The sequence below is a fragment of the Sturnira hondurensis genome, unplaced genomic scaffold (assembly GCF_014824575.4).
Source record: "Sturnira hondurensis isolate 20B ecotype Veracruz unplaced genomic scaffold, ASM1482457v3 Scaffold0018728, whole genome shotgun sequence".
Lineage (NCBI taxonomy): Eukaryota > Metazoa > Chordata > Mammalia > Chiroptera > Phyllostomidae > Sturnira > Sturnira hondurensis.
The window spans coordinates 6447326-6461633 of record NW_028091359.1 but is presented as its reverse complement, the minus strand read 5'-3'; the positions used below and the strand labels follow the sequence as shown (position 1 = coordinate 6461633).

The following is a 14308-nucleotide window of genomic DNA, read 5'->3' as shown; positions in this document are numbered from 1 at the left end:
CCAGGGGCAAAAGCCACATAGAGGCAGACCAGGCCTTCCACACCTCCGCTAAGGACAGGGGAGGATCCAACCGTTTTCACATTAGTGATGAGAAAAGATTGGCACGTCTAGAGTTTGGGACAAACATTGGAAAGAAATGTCCTGGCAGGCTTTTGAAACTTAGGGGGCTCTTTCTAAAAACTTGGATGATTGAATGAGCAGAGTTAGCGATGTCAGACCCTGCATCATTGACAGCTGCTGGCACGAGCGTCGTTTCTGTGTTTTTGTGCTTTTGAGACCAGAACAGTCATTCATACTGTTATTACTTCCATTAGTAGGACTACTACTTATCAGGCTCTCATGAGATAAATGGTTATACGTGCTTTACACACGTTTCACTTAACCCCTGCAGTAGCCCCGGGAGTGAAACCTGGTTCCTCCTATTTATAGATGTGAACCCTGGGGCTCGGAGTGCAGAGTGACATGCTTCAAAGGCAAAGCTATTGCAGTTCATCAAAGGCAAAGCTGGAGGCAGAATCACAATCTGTTTGACTCTGAAGTTGACCTCTAACGGTTGATTATTATGATAGGTCTTTGAGGTAGACAAATGCAGTTCTTCCATTCATTAAACATTTGTTGAGTCTCTACTCTGGGCCAGACTGAGCACCCAACAGTGAGTGAGACACGGCCCCTTCCCTCAGGGAGCTCGGTGTGAACAGGGAGCGCCTTCACAAACAGTGGCCACTACAGGGAGCAGCAGTGGTAGAAATACAGAGCAGATCTCCTTCCCAAGCAGATAGCCCTCCACCTCTGAACTTGGTGGGGGAAAAATTGTGTAAGCCTCAAAAGTGACTGAGTGAGGTGGCACATCCCAGAAGAGGCAGGTTTAGGATGCAAGCAAGTCCACCTGACTCCAAGATGAAGTTCATGACCCCTAGATGACGGGGCCTGGACAGGACAACTAATTTCAGCCAGGGCCTCACAGCGCCCCCTAATCTGACCTGGTTCATCACCTGATGTACCATCATCTCCACCTTTCTCTGCTCTGGATGGTCCTCTGTCATGCACCTCGGCCCAGGCAGTTTCCCGTGCACATGGGCACCCTGAAATGCCCATCCTTAGCCCCCATCCACATCATCTGCCCCAATAACACCCTTCCTCCAACATTCCTTTCAGGTCCTGTTCTTTTCTAGAATTTCTTCTGAACCCCCAGGCAGAGAGGGCTTCCTCCTTTCCTGGCTACCCCATTGCTCATTGTCTCTGCAAAACACTCTGACGCTTGGTTATTTTCAGCTTTGCTTTTTGAACTGGGAGGCCATGCATCCCTCCTTTCTCCCTCCCCACCCACCCAGCCTCTGGCTTTGGAGTCAGACAGACCTGGGGTCAAATCTCAACTCTGAGGCTTGATAGCTATGAGCTTTCGGAAGAACCTTGAACCTCCCTGAGCCTCACCTTCTTCATCTATCAAGTGGGCATAATTTTACCTTCCATGCCCACTCAGGAGGTTTATTATGAGAATCACATGGGGTCATGGATAGAAAGTCAATCTAGCTTGTGACTGGCATTCAAAAAGTATAACAACAATTGCAGTAATCCTAATGAATACTGGCTGGTTTGCTTTATTTTGTTTTATTTCCAACTGTTTCAGTTGGGAAGACTTGTCTTCCCAATGGAATTATGAATGCTAAAAGCACCAAGCACATCTTAAACATATTTTATATGCTTCCAAGGACCTGGTGGAGTGCCGGGCACATACATGCTCAATAATTACCTGGTAGGTAGCACCGGGTATTCTGGGAATGAAAGAAAAGAACTCTTAGATGGGTCAACCACAATGCCTCGGCTTGTGCCATGAAACCAAACTGATACTAACGGCCTTTCTCTTTCCCCAAAGGAGTGTCCAGTCCCAGAGTGACGCTGGACAAGATAGAGGCAGTAGAAGGCGGGGTCGTGACGGTCAATTGCTCTGTCCCAGAGGAAAAGGCCCCAGTACATTTCACAGTTGAAAAAGTCGAACTAGATAGAAAAGGTGGCAAGCAGAAAAGGAAAACTTCTCAGAACCAGAATTTTGTGACACTGGAATTCGCAGTCGAGGAACAGGACCATGTGATATATTTCCTCTGTACAGCCAGCATCGCCTTCGGGACGAACATGGAGACTTCTTCAACAACCAGGAGTGACCTGGTCACCGTGAGGGGTCAGAGTCCTGCTCTTCTTCTTCTTCATTCTTTCCGGCTTGCTGGTTTGGCCTGGGGAGAAAGAGCCTGGGTTTGAGAAGGGGCAGGGGCTCTGGAGGGCTACTGTTCCTAAGACTGTTCTTAGTCCCTTTAAGTCCAGAGTTTTCAAACTTTTCAACCGTGACACAGTTTAATACATATATTTATATATGTACAGGATGGGGCAAAAGTAGATTTACAGTTGTGAGTACATGAAACAGAGTTTATTCTTGTATTATAATTGTATCATTTTCAATGTGAACAACTGTAAACCTACTTTTGTCCCACTGTATACATACATATGTCTGAATTTTCTGAACGAAATTTCACAAATGATACTTAATCTTGATATATGATGCATTTTGCTATTTTCCATCCTATCTCATTTTCAAAAAGATTTTGTTTATTTTTAGAGAGGAAAAGGGAGGGAGAAAGAGAGGGAGAGAAAGACATCAATGTGAGAGAGAAACATCGATGGGTTGCCTCTTACATGCACCCCGACCTGGGGACCAAACCCACAACCCAGGCAGGTGCCCCGACCAGGAATTAAACCAGCAACCTCTTGCTTTGTGGTATGATGTCTGACCAACCGGTTGGTCAGACACGGACCAACCAGTGACCAATAGGACGCTGGTCAGGGCTCTATTTCAGTTCTTGAAAACTCTGGCCACGACTCACTGAAATGCTGCACTGTGTGACCTGCAGTTAGGAAACCACAGCTTTAAGCCAATGTGGGCCAGACATCAGAAAGTGGGGTTCAAGAGGAACAGGAGGGAAGGGGGCAAGGTCTTCAGCCTTTGCCTCTCACATTAGAGAAGGAAGTCCCCTCTTCTACCTATACTCCATCCACAAGAGATTGGACAAAAGGAAACAATGAGGCACCGTGAGAATTACTCTTGGGAGAGAAAGGCGACAGCAGAGGGGAGCCTGGGTGTGAGTGCCTGGGGGCAGAGTGGGGAGAAGGCCATTCCTACACAGATGGCCTCAAATATTTTCAAAGTAGGAGCCTTAAAGTTTGATAGGTGATCCTCTGCTTTCAGTACCTGATTCCTGCCCATTGTGTATGTATATATGTCTACATATATGTATGTCATGTATGTTTATATACACATATAAAAATAACATATTTTTCAGATTAGACTACATGGTGTGGTTTAAATTTTTAGAAAATGAAGTATAAAGTATACTTTATAAAGGTAATGCGACAACCATTGATCATACAACTACTTCAGGAAAACCACTTGTGTGGTCCTCCAGACTCACTCCGCTTCATACACACACAGAGCTTTTTTTCTTTGTTTTTACAAAAAATAGGACTCATCAAATACTCTACTTTATAACTTTTTCTCAGTATGTTATGGGCTTTTGGTCATCTCAGGAAATACAGACCTATGTCATTTTAGTGGCGACTTGGAATCCTATTGTTGAGATGTGCTATGATGTATTTACCTTTATCTATTGATGGACATGGTATTCCCCCAGTGTTTGCTGTTAAAACAGTCTTGCAACAGACATACTTGTACTTAAAACCTGTGTATTTTTGCAAGTATTTCATTATCATTATTATCTATGGCGTTGATTCCGAGCAGTCCAAATTACTGATTGAATGTTTTGTACGTTTTGAATATCAGTAGATAATTGCCAAAGCGCTCCTTAAAATGGCTGAGCATTTTCATCCACAGGGGTGCTTACCAACTTTTCCAACACAGAATATTAGGATAGTTTGTTCTTTTTGTCAGTCTAACGGAGGCACAACGATAGGTTGTGGTGGTTGTGGCTTGTATTCCTTTGGTCTCTAGTGAGGTTGAGTGTGTTCTTTATGTTTATTGGTCTATTTGCCTCCATCAATTGCCTGTTCATATACACTTTGCCGATTTTTACTATTTCTTATTGATTTTTTGAGGCCTTTAAAAATTAAAGGAATTAGTTCTTTGTTAGGTACTGTGCAGATATTTTCTCTGGTTTGTCGTTGTTTTTATTTTATAATTTTTTTTCAGTGCAGAAGATTTTAAAGTTCAGTTACTCAAATTTATTCATCTTTCCTCCTTATGGAATTTTGGTTTTGTGATTTACACCTATAGTTCCTCCACAGTCCAGGACTATTGAAAAAAATGTACCTATGTTTTCTCACTGTTTCTTGGTTTAAATGATTTTTCCCCCTATGTTTAGGTCTCTGATGCATCTGAAATTAATTTGGGTGTAAGGAAAAATGCCTTCAGTTGTAATTAAGCTGCCCCAGAGGGTGTTGGCTAAAGATCCTAAAAGATGCTCTCTCTTTTCTGACTTTTACTCAGGAAAGCAGACTATGTTTTTAATAATAGCCTTTTATTGTGAATTTAAATGACTTTATTGCTAAAAAACTAATGAATATGAAAGTGTTATATCACTCTACATTCACGTTTGGCATTTTCAATGCCCCTATCTGTATGGCTTCTCTATGCTCTGTTATTTTTTAGCAGGAGTGAAGGCCTAGCCCTGCCTCCTTCACCACCTCCTGAAGGTCCTACACTATAGTATCCGATTCATATTGTATTTAAAAGGTGTTTTCAAACTGTGTGAGCCATGAAATCCATTTGGTCAGTCATGGCCAACATCTTTAAGAGAGAAATGGAATAGACTAGAAATGCCCCACCTTTTTTTTTTTTTTTTTTTGCTTCTGGTTATTTAAACATTTATTTCCATGGAACAGTCTACACCATTGTTAGTGTTGACACCTGGGGACTGTTTATGCTGCAATACCAGAGTTCCATGAAATGGTGCAAGGAGAACCTGGAGAAGCCTTGCTGGTCAGGGAGAAGAGTCTCTAACTACTGTGCTTATTTCTGAGGTTGTTTGAAGAAGGGTCTGCAACTGATCTCTGCAGAAGATGGTTAGGGCTTTGGGGAGCTCTGGAAAGTTAGCTACTTGTAGTTAAGCAAAAGGTTGGAGATGCAAGAACGAGTGAGAAGGGAGGGCACATCAGGGCAGCCTTGTCGAAGTTTTCTGAGAAACTTCGGTTGGCTTTTGGGTTTTAACTAATAAGGAACAACGGTGGTCGGCAACCAAAAGAGCAGAGAAAAGGAAGAAGTGCCTTTTTCCTTCACCCACGTTTGAACCTGAGTCCAACTGGCTTGTCCTCTTCTTGTAGAATCCTTCTCTAATCCCAAGTTCCACGTCACCCCTCGGGGGATGATCATGGAAGGAGAGCAGATGGACATTACGTGCAGCATCCAAGTGACGCACATGGCCACTGCATTTCCAGAAATCATAATCCAGAAGGACAAGATGATCGTGGCGCACAGTACGCACAATAATAGGGCCACCTACTCACTGATGGCCACCGTGGAGCGCAGTGGCAACTACACGTGCAAAGTGGAAACCAGCAGGATATCCAAGGTCAGCAGCATCGTGGTCAACATAACAGGTAGGGTATCAACCTATGGCGGGCTCAAGAAGCCACTGTGCTGGAAACCGCGGTGGCCGATGAGACCTACAACCTACTCCTGCTTGTCTGAGTAGGCAAAGCACTCCAGCGGGGGATGGTGCTCAGGGGAAAAGTCGATGCAGAGCCAGGAAGCAGTTAGCTGTGGCAGGGGAGGGCGCAGGTTCTGCTGTCAGGCCCCAACCTTGCCACTCACCAATTTTGTGACCTCGGGTGACTTACTGAGTTTCTCTTTGTCACAGCTCTGTGAGATGAGGGTAATGGCAGAGCTGAGCAACAGGACTGTTACCGTGGCTGTGACTTCAAGAGCCTCACACAGAGTCAGCACTGAGTGAATGTTAGCCAGTGCTTCCATTATTATGTTTTCAGTCCTCACCTGAGGATATGTTTACTGATTTTAGAGAGAGAGGAATGGGGAAGGGAGAGAGAGAGAAACATTGATTGGTTGCCTCCTGTACATGCCCCAATTGGGGACCAAACCCACAACCTAGGTATGTACCCTAAATGGGGATTGAACCCTCAACCTTTTGGTGCACAGGACAACCTCCAACCAACTGAGCCACCTAGCCAGGGCTAGTGTTTCTATTATTATAGCACATTTATCTTTCCTCTGTGCTGAACACTATGCTAGATCACCAGACAAACCCTGTGGCAGGTTCAGGAGTGAGAAAGCATTAGCAAACTCAACAATGACAGTAACAATTCCCCTTTATTGAACACTGTATGACTGGTGTGGCTACTTTTTCATTTCATGCTCATGGCAATGCTATGAGATACATATCCTGCTTCTAGTTTTATGGCTGAGAGTTTGGGCAACTCACCCAACGATTACAGGATTACCAAGTGGAAGAACAAGAGTCACCCCTGGGCCTATTTATTTGACCTCTAAACACGTGCACTTAGAAGTTTCCCTGAACTCCTTTCCCACTTACCTACCTTTACTTCTCCTTTTAGCTCTTACCACAAAAAAAAAAAATGTACTCTACTTCTTCCTGTTTATGGTATGTATTCAGGCACTACACTGAAAGCTGCTTAGGGCAGGAACATTGCCTGTTTTATGCAGGGCTGTATTGTGAATACCCAGAACAGTGCCTGGCACATTAGTAGGAATTCAATACTGATGAGTTGCATGAACGAATGAACATAGGATGACAGCGTTTCCGAGGGCAGAGAGTCAGCACTTCTTGATTCCCAAGTGGAGGTGTCCATTCATTCCTTCATTTGTTGACTCGTTGAGTGAAAACCCACTATGTATTAAGCATTGAGTGACTACAGCACCGGTCCTCAGGATCACAGGGAGGCTGCCAACTACCCAACTGGGTTATTGGCGTATGTGCAGGATCCTGCAGGTCTACAATGTGTTCTGGCAATTTAGTGCATTATTGATAATGACAAATATTTGGAGGGCACATGATATTTTTTTACTGATAAGACAGGTCTTATCTCATTAGAGAAAAGTATTTAATTCAACATATATTGAGCATCTTCTGTTTTTCTGGGCAATCTATTGGGGATAGAGAACTGCCGAAGGTCAGGCTTTGCTCTTGAAGGAAATAAATAGATCATCACAGCTAGAGACGCATCCTTACCCCTGGGACAGGCTACTTAGGAACAGGTAAAGCATCACTGGACATGAGATTCTAGCTGCTGTAGGTGATCACCCACATGCAGAAGGCTGTGCCATGCAGGGTATACAAGCCATCGTCAGTCAGTCAGGCTCCCAGGCCCAAAAAAGCAAAGTGCTTTAGTCAGTCTGTTCTTCCATGCCCTCAGCCTGCATGCACTGTGGACTTGGTCAAGTTCGACCAAGTCTTTGACATAGTCTCCAAGCCCACTTATGCATCTAGTTTCCGCACTCCTGTTTCTGACAAGCCACACTATAAATGGCTCTATATAGCAATATTGGAGGCTCACAGTAATTTTGTGAACATAAAAAAGTCGTTGAATTAGTCATTTGTCTTTGGATTGATAAAACGTTTCTTCCACCCCCCCCACTGTTTACCTTTTCAGACCTAATTTGTCACCAAGTGCTACCAGATCTGTCACTTCTGTCTTGTCTTCTCAGCTCTACAGTCATGCCCTCACACCAGGATTACCACAGGGATCCCCTGAACATCTCCGTTCCAACTATTCCCTGGCTTAAAGTCTTCCCACACTGTCGTGATCCTTCACCTTGACCCTGCCCTCTTCCAAATAGTCCTCCCCACTCAGGCTACCCCTTCCCCTTTGCCACTGAAAAACTTCTGTTGTCCTTAAAGACCAAGCCCTAAATCTCCCTCCAGCCTGCCCCAGCAGAGTCCTACGGTCACACCTCAGGTCCCAGTGCCATCTGCTCGTGTCTCGACATCAACAGTCTCTGCAAAGATTTAGCATCTACCTCAGCACTCGGTGCGAGCTCTCAAAGGACCAGGTCTGTGGCTCAGCTCATCCTAAGTTATCTATACTTAACACAGAACCTGGCCCGTTTCAGGAGCTCAATAAATGTTTGTTCATGAGCGAAGGGAAGACCGACCCTTTCTAGTCCATGTCACGGTCCCGCCCAGCTGTTTACATTACCTCCTTTACAAGCTGCTGCTCCCCCGCATTTCCTTCCTAATTGTAAACCGTCTTGTACCCACGTCAGCAACAGCATTTCTATTTTTCACATTTTTGTTTACATATTTTTAAACATAGTCATTGCTTTGGGATTTTTTTTCTAATTCATTTTTTCACATTTTTTGGTATCTGCCCGATGAGATGGTGTGACACTTGCATGTCGATTTCTTTGGTCCCTTTTCCGCACTCCTCACCCAGAGCTCTGAGAACAGCTCGGCCCACCCTGATCATACGGGAGGAAGAGAGGATGGCATGCGCCTTAATGAAATATAGATTAACTATTGGGACACCGCCTTACTTGACGTTTTATTCTACGCCCTGTACAGGAGACTAGGAAGACACTAGTGGACTGATTAAGATGGAAGTGGCTTCCATAACAATGTAACATCAGTGATGACGATGACAGTGTTCATGTTTACCCCCAACCTGTACAGCAGGCAAAGGTAGAAGCGAGGGTAGAATTCAATGTCCTGATTCCTGGTTGCATTTTCAAACCTCCAGCCCAAGAAGCTTTCCTAAGAGGAACTTCGGGACTCAGTCCCCTCCTTAATATGCAAATAGTCTCAAGAATTCAGTAATTATTGAGGAACTTCTTCTTGCTTCTGCAATAAGGGCATAACCGTGAAGTCAGGGTACATCGCTTTGCAGGAAAGAGCCGTCTTCCCATTGGTTATGTACTTAATTGGTACTTTCCCTGTAGCTGAAAATACAAACATATATGATATATGAAATACTGATGTATTTCAGGAAATATTTAAGTAAGGGGATGACAAAACCTCTTAAAAATCAACCTTCTATGGCCACCCAACCTAAATCAGGATACTAATGACTATTTAGGGTGGCACAGAATGTTGTAGCTCACAACTCGACCCAAGCAGGTATCGCCCACCCATCCCCCTCCCAGAGATCTCCCCCCAGCACACCTCTGCAGCCTTCCCCTGACCCCGGCTCTCCACACTTCCCGTTGCCTGAGGATGCAATTCACGCTTCTCTACTCAGTTCCCAAGGTCCTTCAGCACCCACAGGCCTTCCTTCGGGCTCCTCTACTCCTGCTATGTCCCAGGGCATCTGAACTTCCGGGTGCTTGAACCTCCTGCCAGGTCTTCCAAATTCTATCCCCTCTGCCTGTGACCCCCTTCTTCTTTGCCTGGATGACTTCCACCAAGAGCCCTTTGCTGATTCCCCAAGCCCAGGTTCCGTGTCCCCCAGGGTCTGCTGCCAGCACTGTGTCTCAGTCGCCCAACAAATGTAGCACTTTGAAGTCAGGGACTGTCCCTTTTTCACTGCTGTCTGCCCAGGGCCAAGCGAGGTGCCCAGCACAGAAAGAGCCTGAAATAAATACTTGTGGTATAAAACGTGTGAGTGAATGAATAAATGGGTAAATGCATGGATCGTTATAAATTGCAAAACTTTCCTAATCTATGTCTGTGAAATAAAATGGATTAACAAGGGAGCCAAATCTGCCATTGGAATCCCAGGCAAAGAATGAACCCTAATTCTCTGATTATATGAGTATCGGGTACATTTGAGAAGCAAAGAAAAACTTTTAGCAGGAAGTTGGCAGTTGGCTCTGCCAAAAGCAGCCAGGCCAAGTAAGGGGCTGTCTGTGAAGGGGCTTTGGGAGTGGGTCTGGGAAATGCCTCACTCCATGCCCACTCATTGCTTTTTCAGAGCTATTTTCCAAGCCAAAGCTGGAATCTTCCGCCACACGTCTGGACCAGGGTGAAAGACTGAACCTGTGGTGCTCCATCCCAGGAGCACCCGAAGCCAATTTCACCATCAAGAAGAGAGACATGACCGTGTCATGGTCTCAGAATTTCACCAAGCAAGCCTCAGAGTGGGACAGTGGGGCATACACCTGCGTCGCGGGCATTGGCAAGGTGCTCAAGAAAAGCAACACGGTCAAGATCACCGTGTGTGGTGAGTATGTCCTTGCTAGCTCAAGGAGTCTCGAGGTGGAACAGGAGAAAGGGGATTTTTCACCAACTGCCACCCTCTCCAGTCTGAAGACAGATCGGACCGAGGCAGGGTAAGAGCTTGAGGGAAGGAGAGAAGAGTAAAATTGAGAGACTGGCCAGAAGGAAGCGGTATCGGTATTTCTGCTTAGAGTCCAGGAGAGAGGCAATACAAAGAAAATACTTTTGGCAAAAATCAAGTTCATGGTTTTATTGTGGCTGCATACTAATGATGTAGCAGCATCTGAATTTGCAGATTCTGGCTGCTGGAACAGGCACCTACCTGCAAATTCAGAGAGGGAACACGGCTTAGTCATCACTACATTTTATGACCAAAGCTCCAGTTTCTACTCCTTGTCCTGACTGGCCACAAGGTCTGGGTTCCCATTAGGCTGAACAGAGGTGGGGGCCACCCTGAACCAAGCATCTTAGACTTGGATGAATTTACAGAACCTGGTCAGGATGCAGGTTGGGGTGAGGCCAGATTCCATACCTGTAACGAGGGCCTTGAGGATGCTGGCTCTGCTGGGCCCTGGACTGAACTTTGAGTAGAGATTCTAAATGAATGTGGAACTCTGGTCAAGCTGTCATTGTCACTATGATTATTCAGTCATTGTCCTTCAGTTTAATCTGTGGCTATGATTTCTCCAGCCAATATCTTAGTCTGCTCTGAACCAGGGTGTTAGCCTACTGTCAACTCTCTAGTCATCTAACTCAGAGGAAATAATACAAGAGACGAACATGGGTCATTCCATTTTAATTCTTTCTGTTGTTCTTGGTGGGGGGGGGGCTCATTTCATTATATAAGCTTTATAAGTTAACTAACTTCTAAATAATGACCCAGTAGAATTCTTGTTTTGGAGGTATGCAATTTCCAATCAGGAGAGGATGAGGCACTGAGAATTTGTTTGAAAATATATTCTGTTTGTGTTCTTGGGCTATTTTTTAAATGTTTTTCCTGTGTCTTTTCTTAATTAAAAAAGATCTATATGGCTGTGCATGGATGTGCATGTTGAGATATATGAAAGTATAAACATATATTTAGAGAGGTATGATGTTTTTCTTGAATTGATGTCATATTTTTTTGTTTACATCATTCTCTTTCCCTCTCACTCCTCACCACACACACACACACACACATACACACGCACGTGTGTACTACCGGCCAGTGTTAAAGGAGTCCTGTAAAGGTAGATAAAGCAGGCAGGGACATAAAATTATAGTGATGAGTCCTGGCCAGGTAGCTCAGTTGGTTAGAAATTGTCCCAATACACCAGGGTGGCAGGTTTGACCCCTGGTCAGCGCACAGACAAGAATCAGCCAATAAATATACAAATATGTGGAACAACAAATTGACATGTCTCTCGCTCTTCCCCTCTTCCTCTCTCTCTCTCTCTCAAATTAATAAATACAAAAATTAATAAAAAATAAAATAAAATTATAGTACTGACAGAGAAAGCAAAGCTCAGAGTTTGAAGAAAGAACCCCTTGGGCTGGATGTCTTGCTTCAGATTGTTTCTCTCTCTGTCATTCTAGAAATGCTCTCCAAGCCCAGGATTTTTTATGAGTCCAAGTCTGAAGTGATAAAAGGACAGACCATAGAAGTCAAATGCCAGTCCATAAATGGAACCTCACCCATTTTCTATCGCCTTGTGAGAACAAGCAGCGCTTTGAAGGGTCACAACGTAAGCTCGAATGAGCCCGCAGTGTTCAAAGATAACCCCACAGAAGACACCAAATACCACTGCGTCGCACGTAACTGCCACTCCAACCCTGAAATACGTAGTGACGTTCTGTCGGTCAAGGTGATAGGTAAGTTGCTGCGCTATGAGAAGAAATCATGTGGGACTGGAGCTTTATATTCACAGTGGTTTGGGGTTGCCCCGTGACAGTGTGGACAAGGGAAGTGGTGGGACATATGCCAAGTCCACAAACACGACATGTGGCAAAGCAGGGTTAAGGCCCAGGTCAACGGGGCCAGAAAGTATCTGGGGACTATTGGTGTGGCCAGTGTCCTCTCTCTTCAGAACCTTTCCAGTGAATAGCTAGAATATAAGAATGACATGTCCCAACTTCAGAAAGCTCTAAAGTTGTGGTTTGGGGTTCTCTTAGCATTTGCTCCTTTTTAGGTGAACCGCCAGCCATCTCAGGACTGTTGACCAGAGCTCTTCTCGGTGGTTGACACTTGGGCAAACTGTCACGAGCAGAGCCCACAGCAATTAGAGCCGCAGGCTGTGGTCTCACGAGGCTTGCTTGCATTTGCCTGGGGCTCTCACACGCAAGAGAAAAATCCCATTGTCCTGGGGTGGATGTTTTTCCTGGAGCCTCCATCTGTGCCTTTCCAAAGGCCTTAGGAGGCCGTGGCCTGCCTCGCAGAGGTGTTCTGCATCCTGCTGTAAAAAGCTTACAAGTCGTTCTTCTCTTTCTCCTCTTTCTCCTTGTTTAGTAACTTTAATCTACCTACGTCATGTGGACATCTTGAGTTGGGTGGAGATTCCTGCTACTATGACTATCCAGTCAAAGAGTAGCCACACTTTTTAAATTAACATTCGTGTGTATTAAGCACCTAATGCTACAGGACATATCAAAAAAGACATACTCTTAGTTGTAATAATATAACAAGAAACAGAGGATCACCTGATTAAATAGTGGGAAAATATTTGGATATATGTGAATATTTGAATAACAGTACAAATAAGCAAAGAAAAATGCTATTAGGTAGCACAATATTAATTGCCACGTGAAATGTCCTTGCAGTGATGGTGATAGGAACTTAGGGCATGAAGATATTACCTAGCCTGAGCGGGAAGAGCTGGGTTAGGAGCCAGGACTTGGCAATGCTTGGGCGGAGAGGGCTAGAGACGGCCTACCAGCCTAGTCAACTGCATGAGCAGAATCTCCAAGGACTCATTAAAAAGACTGTGGGTCAATAAGGTGGCTGAAAACAAAGGTTGGGAATGGAGAATCACGATGTAAACTGGACAAGTGACTGACCTCACCTGGGAAGGGCATCAAATGCCAGTCTTGAGAGTTCGGAATTTGTCTTGTGCGCAGTGAAGAGCCTGAGGAGGGAAGGTGGACATGAGAATGGGGTCTTGGGAACACTAGCCCAGTGTTTCTGTCATTTAGAAGGAGTGACCACTTACGACCTCACGCTACCTTAAGAAGCTAATGTGGAAGCCCATGCGAGACTGTGGGTTCATATTGGGTCCGTATTAGTGACTAACATTTACTAAGCCCTGACCAGCTGTCCACCCCTGGTGAAATATTTTAGTAAATTATACTCATTAATGCTTTCAATAACCATGTGAGGCCCATAACAATATAATCCCTGTTTTGTGATGAGGCAAATAAGGCTGAAGACAAACAGCTGGTAGGCAGTACGGCTGGAAATTGAGGCAAGGCAGTCCGGCTCCTGGTCCCAGCTTGTCCCTGCACCCCGCGCTGCACTAGGAGAGAGGCTGTGGGGCCAGGCTGCACACTTCACAAGTCTGCCCTCATCCAGGTTGACCTGCACCGTCTCACCCCAGGTCTGGGGCTCCCTTTCATCAGACTAGCAGCTCCATGGTCTGGCCACACACTGGCCTCACGAGGGTGATTCATTAGTGAGATGCCAGTCTGCTGACCAGTTCATTCTCGCAGTAATAGGAAGGCCTACATGGAAAGGCAATTTAGGGTCACAATTTTGGTGGTTGAACATGGAGCCAGGGAACGGGGTTGTGGGAGGAAGATAAATTCTGCTTGGATCTGACAGGAATGAGAGGCTGATAGGCTTCCAGGTAGAAATGCCCAGGTAAAAACCGAGACTTGGAATTCAGGGAGTAATCCGGACTGAGCTGTGTATGTGGGCACTAAATGCTATGGCTTCACGTGTTAACGCACGAAGAGAAGCAATGATGTAGGTGAAACCACCAAAGAGGAGAATGGAAAGGGGAAACTGAGGACTGAATTTTGCAGAAAGTGCATATTTAAGAGGCAGAAGGAAGAAAAACTTGTGAATAAGGAGGGAGTGGCAGGTAAGGAGATAAGAGATTCTGGGTTGTGAGGCGTCACAGAAGCCCAGAAGAAGACGAGTTCAGAAGAAAGGGCTGGAAGACAATGAGAGCCGTAGGGAGGCCAAGGATGGGGCCACTGCCATGGAC

At 45.2% G+C, this 14308-nt stretch overlaps 1 protein-coding gene across 6 annotated transcripts in view; it reads left to right on the top strand.

The window, feature by feature from the left end:
• The window catches only part of PECAM1 (platelet and endothelial cell adhesion molecule 1), a 64005-nt gene that overhangs the window by 19880 nt on the left and 29817 nt on the right, over window positions 1–14308 (top strand). For all 6 annotated transcript variants that reach the window (XM_037070420.1, XM_037070419.1, XM_037070423.1 and 3 more), the window contains 4 exons: window positions 1874–2176; window positions 5323–5598; window positions 9883–10131; window positions 11703–11978. In XM_037070420.1, coding sequence (XP_036926315.1) covers window positions 1874–2176; window positions 5323–5598; window positions 9883–10131; window positions 11703–11978 — 1104 coding nt within the window. The remainder of the gene's footprint in view (window positions 1–1873; window positions 2177–5322; window positions 5599–9882; window positions 10132–11702; window positions 11979–14308) is intronic.